Source organism: Somniosus microcephalus, unplaced genomic scaffold, assembly GCF_052327205.1.
Source record: "Somniosus microcephalus isolate GS21.2 unplaced genomic scaffold, FLI_Smic_1.0 unresolved_chr3, whole genome shotgun sequence".
NCBI classification, from domain to species: Eukaryota; Metazoa; Chordata; class Chondrichthyes; order Squaliformes; family Somniosidae; genus Somniosus; species Somniosus microcephalus.
Window position 1 is genome coordinate 65,139,196 of NW_028225181.1, and position 11,783 is coordinate 65,150,978.

The window sequence follows — 11,783 nt, forward strand, 5'->3', positions numbered from 1 at the left end:
TAACAGAGAGGGGAAAAGATAATTGTTAACCCACTGTACCACAACTCCCCTAACAGAGAGGGGAAAAGGTAATTGTTAACCCAGTGTACCACAACACCCCTTACCAGAAAGACAGGAAAGGGCAATTGTTAACCCACTGTACCACAACACTCCTACCAGAGAGAGGGGAAAGAACAATTGTTAACCCAATGTACCACAACACTCCTACCAGAGAGAGGGGAAAGGGCAATTGTTAACCCAATGTACCACAACACTCCTACCAGAGAGAGGGGAAAGTGCAATTGTTAACCCACTGTACCACAACTCCACTACCAGAGAGAGGGGAAAGGGCAATTGTTAACCTACTGTACCCCAACTCCCCTTCCAGAGAGAGGGGAAAGGGCAATTGTTAACCCAATGTACCACAACTCCCCTTCCAGAGAGAGGGGAAAGGGCAATTGTTAACCTACTGTACAACAACACCCCTGCCAGAGAGAGGGGAAAGTGCAATTGTTAACCCACTGTACCACAACTCCACTACCAGAGAGAGGGGAAAGGGCAATTGTTAACCCACTGTACCACAACACCCCTACCAGAGAGAGGGGAAAGTGCAATTGTTAACCCACTGTACCACAACACCCCTACCAGAGAGAGGGGAAAGTGCAATTGTTAACCCACTGTACCACAACTCCACTACCAGAGAGAGGGGAAAGGGCAATTGTTAACCCACTGTACCACAACACCCCTACCAGAGAGAGGGGAAAGTGCAATTGTTAACCCACTGTACCACAACTCCACTACCAGAGAGAGGGGAAAGGGCAATTGTTAACCCACTGTACCACAACTCCCCTTCCAGAGAGAGGGGAAAGGGCAATTGTTAACCCAATGTACCACAACTCCCCTTCCAGAGAGAGGGGAAAGGGCAATTGTTAACCTACTGTACAACAACACCCCTGCCAGAGAGAGAGGAAAGGGCAATTGTTAACCCAATGTACCACAACTCCCTAACAGAGAGACAGGACAGGGCATGTGTTATTCCACTGTACCACAACTGCCCTACCACAGAGAGGGGAAAGGGCAATTGTTAACCCACTGTACCCCAACTTCCCCACCAGAGAGAGAGGAAAGGGCAATTGTTAACCCACTGTACCACAACTCCCCTACCAGAGAGAGGAGAAAGAGCAATTGTTAACCCACTGGACCACAACTCCCTGCCAGAGAGAGAGGGGAAAGGGCAATTGTTAACCCACTGTACCACAACTCCCTGCCAGAGAGAGAGGGGAAAGGGCAATTGTTAACCCAATGTACAACAACACCCTGCCAGAGAGAGAGGAAAGGGCAATTGTTAAACCACTGTACACCCACTCCCCCACAGAGAGAGGGGAAAGGACAATTGTTAACCCACTGTACACCCACTCCCCCACAGAGAGAGAGGAAAGTACAATTGTTAACCCACTGTACACCCACTCCTCTACAAGAGAGAGAGGAAAGTGCAATTGTTAACCCACAGTACACCCACTCCTCTACAAGAGCGAGAGGAACGTGCAATTGTAAACCCACTGTACCCCCACTCCCCCACCAGAGAGAAAGGAAAGTGCAATTGTGAACACATTGTACACCCACTCCCCCACCACAAGAGAGAGAGTGGAAAGGTCAATTGTTAACCCAATGTACCACAACTCCCCTACCAGAGAGAGGAAAGGGCAATTGTTAACCCACAGTACACCCACACCCCTTCAGAGATATGTGAAAGGGCAAATGTTAACCCACTGTACGACCACACCCCTACCAGAGAGAGAGGAAAGAGCATTGTTAACCCACTGTACACCCACTCCCCCACCAGAGAGAGGAAAGAGCAATTGTTATCCCACTGTACACCCCACCCCACCACAAGAGAGAGAGTGGAAAGGACAATTGTTAACCCACTGTATCACAACCACACAACCAGAGAGCGAGGAAAGGGCAATTGTTAACCCTCTGTACTCCCACACCCCTACCAGAGAGAAGGGAAAGTGTAAATGTTAACCCACTGTACTCACACACCCCTACCAGAGAGAGAGGAAAGGGAGATTGTTAACCCACTGTTCCCCGACTCCCTCTCCAGAGAGAGAGGAAAGGGCAATTGTTAACCGACTGTTTCTCCACTCCCCCAAAAGAGAGAGAGGAAAGGGCAATTGATAACCTACTGTTCCAACCACGCACACACCAGAGAGAGAGGAAATGGCAATTGTTAAACCAATGTACCACAAGTCCCCCACCAGAGAGAGGGGAAAGTACAATGGTTAACCCAATGTACCACAAGTCCCCCACCAGAGAGAGGGGAAAGTACAATGGTTAACCCAATGTACCACAACTCCCCCACCAGAGAGAGAGGAAAGAACAATTGTTAACCCAATGTACCACAACTCCCCCACCAGAGAGAGGGGAAAGAACAATTGTTAACCCAATGTACCACAACTCCCCCACCAGAGAGAGAGGAAAGAACAATTGTTAACCCAATGTACCACAACTCCCCCACCAGAGAGAGGGGAAAGTACAATTGTTAACCCAATGTACCACAACTCCCCCACCAGAGAGAGGGGAAAGAACAATTGTTAACCCAATGTAACACAACTCCCCCACCAGAGAGAGAGGAAAGAACAATTGTTAACCCAATGTACCACAACACCCCACCAGAGAGAGAGGAAAGTGCAATTGTTAACCCTGTGTACCACAACACCACACCAGAGAGAGAGGAAAGGGCAATTGTTAATCCAATTTACCACCACTCCCCTACCAGAGAGAGAGGAAAGGGCAATTTTTAACCCACTGTACCAAACACCCCACCAGAGAGAGAGGAAAGGGCAATTGTTAACCCACTGTACTACCACTCGCCTACCCAAGAGAGAGGAAAGGGCAATTGCTAACCCACTGTAACACAACACCCCACCAGAGAGTTGGGAAAGGTCAATAGTTAACCCAGTGTATCTCCACACCCCCCACCAAAGATACAGCAAAGGGCAATTTTTAACCCACTGTACCACAACTCCCACACCTGAGAGAGGGGAAAGAGCTCTTGTTAACCCATTGACTGCCCCACCAGACAGAGGGCAAAGAGCAAATATTAACTCACTGTACCACACATTCCCCCACCAGAGAGAGGGGAAATGGCATTTGTTAACCCACTGTACATTCATTCCCCCACCAGAGAAATGGGAAAGGACAATTGTTAACCTAATTGTTCTCCACTCACTCACCGGAGAGAGGGTAAAGGGCAATATTTAACCCACTGTACTTCCACACACACACCAGAGAGAGGGGAAAGGGCAATATTTAACCCACTTTACTTCCACGCACACACCAGAGAGAGGGGAAAGGGCATTTGGTAACCCACTGTACATTCATTCCCCCACCAGAGAAATGGGAAAGGACAATTGTTAACCTAATTGTTCTCCACTCACTCACCAGAGAGAGGGGAAAGGGCAATATTTAACCCACTGTACTTCCACACACACACCAGAGAGAGGGGAAAGGGCAATATTTAACCCGCTGTACTTCCACGCACACACCAGAGAGAGGGGAAAGGGCAATATTTAACCCACTGTACTTCCACGCACACACCAGAGAGAGGGGAAAGGGCATTTGGTAACCCACTGTACCTCGCAGTCCCCCACCAGAGAGAGGGCAAAGGGCCATTGATAACCCTCTTTAACCCACACTCCCGAGAGAGAGAAAGGGGAGGTGACCCAATATCTATTGTATGTACTCAGTTATCGTTAGTTAAAAAGCAGTTTCTAACTCACTGCTCAAAACTGTTCAAAATGCCGCATGAGAATCATATTGTAAAAAAATATATTCAACATGCTATTTTTATATAGGGTTTGGGATAAATTTGTCCCATTTATTTGTAAAGTAATATATTATTATGTTAGACCAGATACATGCTGATGATTGACTCCACTTCTCATTTATCACGGTTGTGTCCCTGATGTTGCTGAGGACCATCGGTTGAAATGTTGCATTCCACCCTCTCTGTGCACACTTACACTTAAACACACACAGACACTCATATTAACACACACATCAATACACACACACTAGCACATCAAAACACAGACACTCACCCTAACACACACATCAATACACTCACACTTACACAAAGCACACACAGACACCTGTATTAACACACACATCAATACACACACCCTTACACAAAGCACACACAGACACTCACCCTAACACACACATCAATACACACATACTTACACAAAGCACACACAGACACTTACCCTAAAACACACATCAATACACACACACTTACACATCATCAGACACTCCTATTAACACACAGATCAATACACACACTCTTACACATCAACACACACAGCACACACCCTAACACACACATCAATACACACACACTAACACATCAACACACACAGACACTCACCCTAACACACACATCAATACACACACACTTACACATAAACACACACAGACACTCCTATTAACACACACATCAATACACACACATTTACACAAAGCACATGCAGACACTCATATTAACACACACATCAATACACACACACTTACACATCAACACACACAGACACTCACCCTAACACACACATCAATACACACACACTTACACAAAGCACATGCAGACACTCATATTAACACACACATCAATACACACACACTTACACATCAACACACACAGACACTCACCCTAACACACACATCAATACACACACACTTACACATCAACACACACAGTCTCTCACCCTAACACACATCAATACACACACACTTACACATAAACACACACAGACACTCATATTAACACACACATCAATACACACACACTTACACAAAGCACACACAGACACCAGTATTAACACACACAAACAGGCACCCACAATAACACACACACAGACACACGCACAAACATACACATTAACACACAATTATACAAAACACACGCGGACACCCATATTAACACACACAAACAGACACTCACATTAATACACACACACACAGACACCAGCACAAACATATACATTAACACACACTTACAGAAAACAAACACACACACCCGGATTAACAAACACACACATTCACTCATATAAGCAGACACATCGACACAGACACACTTACAGAAGAGACACACAGACACCTGCATGAGCACACACATCAACACACACACTCATTAAAACAAAGCACACACAGACTCCTGCATTAACACAAATTTCAACATACACATTTGCACAAAACACAAACAGACACCCAAATTAACACACACATCAAGACACACACACGTACACAAAACACACACTGACACCCAAATTAACAAACACATCAATACACACACACTTACAAAAAACACACACCGACACCCACATTAGCACACACATCAATACACACACACTTACACAAAACACACACAGACACCCACAGTAATGTAAATATCAACACACACAGACCATTACACCAAACACACACAGACACCCGCATTAACACAAACATCAACACACACACACACTTACATAAAACACACACAGACACCCGCATTAGCACACACATCAACACACACACACCCTTGCACAAATCACACACAGAGACACCCGCATTAACACAAACATCAACACAGACACCCTTACAAAAAACACACACAGGAACCCACATTAACATAAATATCAACACACACAGACCCTTATATAAAACAGACATAGACACCCGCATTAACACACACATCAACACACACACACCCTTATAAAAAACACAAACAGACACCCGCATTAACACAATCATCAACACACACACTTACAAAAAGCACAAACAGACACCCACATTTATGCACACATCAAGGCACATACACTTACACAAAGCACACACAGACACCCACATTAACGCACACTTCCACATACAGACACCCTTACACGAAGCACAAACAGACACTCGCATAAAAACTCACATAAACACACAAACACAACACAACCACACACAGACATCTGCATTAACACATCCATCAACACACACACCCTTACACAGAACACACACAGACACGTGCATTACCGGCACATCAACACACACACACACACTTACACAAAACACACACAGACACCAGCATTAACACACACACAACACACACACATTCTTATCCAAGGACACACAGACACCCATGTTATCAAACTCAACACACAAACAATCCCTTACACAAAAACTCACAGACACCCACATTAACACATACATCAACACAAAAACAAACACTTACACAAACACACACAGGCACCTGCATTAACAGACAAACAAGCCCTTACACAAAAACACTCAGACACCCGCATTAACACACACATCAACACACAAACAAACCCTTACACAAAACACACACAGACACCCGCATTAACACACATCAACACACACACCCTTTCACAAACTCACAGACACCATCATTAACACAAACATCAATACAAACATACACAGACAACCGCATTAACACACATCAATAGGCACACACACCCTTACACAAAACACAGACAGACACCCACAGTAACACACATAACACACACACACACTTACACAAAACACAGACAGACACCCGCATTAACACACACATCAACAAACACACATCCTTACACAAAACACACACAGACACCTGCATTAACACACATCAACAGACACACAAACCATTACACAAAACACCCAGAGACACCAGCATTGACACACTCATCAACAGACACACACACGTACATGAAACACACACAGACACCCGCATTAACACACATATCAACACACACAGACCCTTTCACAAACACACAAAGACACCCGCATTAACACACATCAACAGACACACACACCATTACACAAAACACACACAGACACCCGAATTAACACACATCAACAGACACACACACCATTACACAAAACACCCAGAGACACCAGCATTGACACACTCATCAACAGACACACACAGACACCCGCATTAACACACATATCAACACACACACCCTTACACAAAACGCACACAGCCACCAGCATTAACACACACAACACACACACACTTACACAAAACACACAGACACCAGCATTAACACATACATAAAAAACACACCCTTACACAAAACACAGACAGACACCCGCATTAACACACACATCAACAAACACACATCCTTACACAATACTCACACAGACACCGCATTGACACACACATCAACACACACAAACCCTTACACAATACACAAACAGACACCAGCATTAGCACACATCAACAAACACACATCCTTACACAAAACACACACCGACCCCCATATTAACACACAACAACACACACACACCATTACACAAAATACACACAGACACCTGCATTAGCACACACATCAACACACACACAAATCCTTACACAAAACACACACAGACACCCGCATTAACACATGTCAAAACACAAACACATACACCTGCATAAACACACATCAACACATACACCATTACACAAAACACACAGAGTCCCCCGCATAAACAAACACATCAACTCGCACACACTTACAGAAAACAAACACCGACACCCACCTTAAAACACACATCAACACCCACACACGCTTACACAAAACTCACACAGACACTCGCAAAAACAAACACAACACACACACACCCTTGCACAAAACACACAGAGACACCTGCATTAACACACACAACTCACATACACACCCTTACACACAGCACAAACAGACACCCTCATTAACACACAAAACACACACACCCTTACACATAACACACACGGACACCCACATTAACACACATATCAACGCACACAATCGTACAAAATACACACATACCCGCATTAACACGCACAATACACACATTTACACAAAACGCACAGAGAACCCCACGTTAAAACATATATCAACACATGCACACAACATTACACAAACACACACAGACACCCGCATTAACAAAAACATCATCACAAACACAACCTTGCAAATAACACACATAGAGATCCGCATTGACACACACACACACTTACACAAAACACAAACAGGCACCTGTATTAACACACACATAAATACACACACACCCTTACAAAAACACGCACATCATCGAGCATACACCCTTATACAAAACACACACAGAGACCCGCATTTTGATACAGAACACACACACACACTTACACAAAACACACACATAACCCTGCATTAAACACACATCATCACACACACTCGCTTACGCACAAAACTCAGACAACTGCATTAACACATATTAACACACATACAGAATTACACAAAACACGAAGACACCAGCATTAACACACAAATCAACACACAAACCCTTACACAAAACATAAACAGACACCCACAATAACGGATAAAACACACACACACCCTTACACAAACAGACAAAGACACCCACAATAGCACACACAAACACACACACCCTTACACAAAACACATGTAAAACCCTGCAGTACCACTCTCACAACACAAACACTAACACAAAACACACACAGAGACCCACATTAACAGAAACATCAACAAGACACAAAACACACACAGACCCCTGCATTAACACACACAACACACACGCACCCTTACACAAAACAAACACAGACACCCGCATTAATACACACAACACACACACACCCTTACACAAAACACACACAGCCACTCGCATTAATACACAAAACACAAACACACCCTTACACAAAACACACACAGACACCCGCATTAACACACACAACATACACACACCCTTACACAAACACACACAGGCACCCGCATTAACACACAAATCACACATACACCCTTACACAAAACACACAATGGCACCCACATTAACACACACAACACACACAGGCACCCACATTAAAACACACAACACACTCACACCCTTACACACAACACACCCAGACACCCGCATTAATACACACAACAAACACACACCCTTACACAAAACACACACAGACACTCGCATTAATACACAAAACACGCACACACCCTTAAACAAACACACAGCACCAGCATTAACACACACAACACACACAAACCCTTACACAAAACACACACAGAGACCCGTATTAAAACACACAACACACACAAACCCTTACACAAAACACACACAGGCACCCACATTAAAACACACAACTCAAACACACCCTTACACAAAACACACACAGGCACCCACATTAAAACACACAACTCAAACACACCCTTACACAAAACACACACAGACACCCGCATTAACATGCAAAACACACACACACCCTTACACAAAACACACACAGGCTCCTGCATTAAAACACACAACACACTCACACCATTACACAAAACACACACAGACACCCACATTAACACACAAAACACCCACACACTATAATTATATGATATCTTGGATTAAAAATGATCTGAATTTATTTCCTCCTCTACATCCCTGTAGATTCCTCAGACCACATCTGGATTGAAGACTATGAGGACGAGAGCGGCAATATTTGGACAACCGCTTCCACATTCATCCTCCTGTTCTTCCTGAGCATTTTCTACAGCGCTGCTGTCACGCTGGTGAAGGTGAGAAGATTCAATCCACTCAAACTTCGACATGACTGAAGCGGTTTGACAAATCTCTGAAAGTTTCATTGATAAAAATACTGAGATAATTATCCTAGACCACTAAAGTCCTGCTTCATTCTTTTATCCCTCTTTTAAAGGTCAAGTGATGGGCTGAATTTCAGATGCCATGGATTTTCCTCATCTGTTTATTAACATCGCTGTGTTCTGAAAATAAAATATTTCCACTTGTTGATTCTCAAAGTAAAATGTCTTCAGTTATAAAGATCCGAATCTATAGCTGAGAAAAATATAACCTTGAATTCCGTCTTTCTGTTTGAAATGTGTGAGATAATCGGGGCTACAAGGTATATGTATCTTAGAGTTGTTTGAATGTTTCACATGTAAGTAAGTCACTTTTTTCTATTCTAATTCACAATTGTTCCCTTCCCTTTATGTGGAGCCCCTGTTTTCTCTCTCTGGTGTCTGTAAGAGATGTACAGATAACTTGCAGCTCAGACCACATGTATTCAGTTCTCAATGTGACGCTCAGTTATTATATTCACTTTGTGTTACCTTTTTAAACCATTCTCTGTAAATTGTATGCTGTGAAATTGTTAATAAATCTGGAATGAAAAATTGACTAACTTAGACTTTGCTGATTTCCTTTCACCGAGGCTCCTCCACACTGCTCCAGTTTCCCTATCACACATTCTTTATTTCCCTGACAGGTATTTTTCACCCGTCCTGTCTGAGTTATAATTGAACCCAAGTCCCTTTGGTTAAGGAGCCGCTGCGCCACCCAGTGTCCCATCAGAGAAAAGACACTTTTACCCAGGCCTTTTTATGTCAGGCAGTATAGGTGGAATGATTGCAGAGAGCCCAGATGCACCATGCAGTCTCCTCTGATATTATGGTCCGTACGATTCACATGTCAGGCTCTGTTAAAGGGCAGGGCTCTGCTCTATCGCAGCCTGATACAGTGCAGTACATGGCAAAGTAAATCTCCCTTTAAACTCCCCAGCTACCACTGCCAGGCAAGGCACAGCACTGGTTAGTTAGAGAGTAACGCTCCCACTTCACTCCCCATCCAACACTCCCAGTGCAGGTTCACAACATGCGTTATGCAGAGTAAATCTCCCTTGACACTGACCCATCAAAGAGTCCCATGCTGGTGCAGCACGGGTTAAATACAGAGTAAAACACCCTCTATAATGTCCCATCAAACATTCCCAGGGAAGGTACAGTTCTGGTCAGATAGAGAGAACAGCTCCTTCCACACTCTCCCATCAAATAGTATCAGGGCAGGTACAGCATGGCTTAGATACAGCGTAAAGCTCCCTCTATACTGTCCCAAGACACACTCCAAGGGCAGGTAGAGCACGTGTTTGATACCGAGTAAAGTTAAGAACATAAGAACATAAGAAATAAGAGCAGGAGTAGGCCAATCGGCCTTTCGAGCCTGCTCCGCCATTCAACAAGATCATGGCTGATCTGATCCTAACCTCAAATCTACTTCCACTCTCCATCCCACCAGATCCCATGTGATCTCCCGGGAGAGGCAAAAAACCAGGTAAAAAACCCAATGGCCAATTTGGGAGAATAAATCTGGGAAATTCATCTCCGACCCATCTAGGCGATCGAAACTCGTCCAGGAGATCACTCTGTACCTATACTTGCTGCAATACTTACCTTCTGTAAAAGGCGATCTCCACCCCAGCCAGGAACAGGCCCAATTTACTCTTGAAGGACTCCTAGCTGGCAGCCTGTTCCCGAGGTCTCCACTAATCCCTGTGAATAAAACCATCTCCTGAAATCTAACACAGAATTAGAACACAAGAAGTAGGAGCAGGACCAGGCTACACGGCCCCTGGGCCCGCTCCGCCACCCACAGGGCCATGATTGATCCGAACCTAGACTCATGTCCAATTTCCTGCCAGCTCCCCGGAACCCCTAATTCCCTTTACTTCTAGGAAAGTGGCTATTTCTGTTTTAAATTTATTTAATGATGTAGCTTCCACAGCTTTCTGGGGCAGCAAAGTCCACAGACCTACTACCCTCTGAGTGAAGAAGTTTCTCCTCATCTCAGTTTTGAAAGAGCAGCCCCTTATTCTAAGATTATGCCCCCTAGTTCTAGTTTCACCCATCATTGGGAACATCCTCACCTCATCCACCCGATCAAGCCCCTTCACAATCTTATATGTTTCAAAAAGATCGCCTCTCATTCTTCGGAACTCCAATGAGTAGAGTCCCAATCTACTCAGCCTCTCCTCATATGTCCACCCCTTC

The 11,783-nt window shown here is 44.3% G+C and overlaps 1 gene segment (V, D, J or C); it reads left to right on the forward strand.

Moving 5' to 3' along the window:
• LOC147091658 (Ig heavy chain C region, secreted form-like) overlaps positions 1 to 10,135 on the forward strand; it is a 28,980-nt gene extending 18,845 nt beyond the window's left edge. Inside the window, 1 exon segment of the C gene segment in view lies at positions 9,388 to 10,135. Within this exon segment, the coding sequence occupies positions 9,388 to 9,554 (167 nt within the window).
• The last annotated feature ends 1,648 nt before the right edge of the window (positions 10,136 to 11,783 follow it).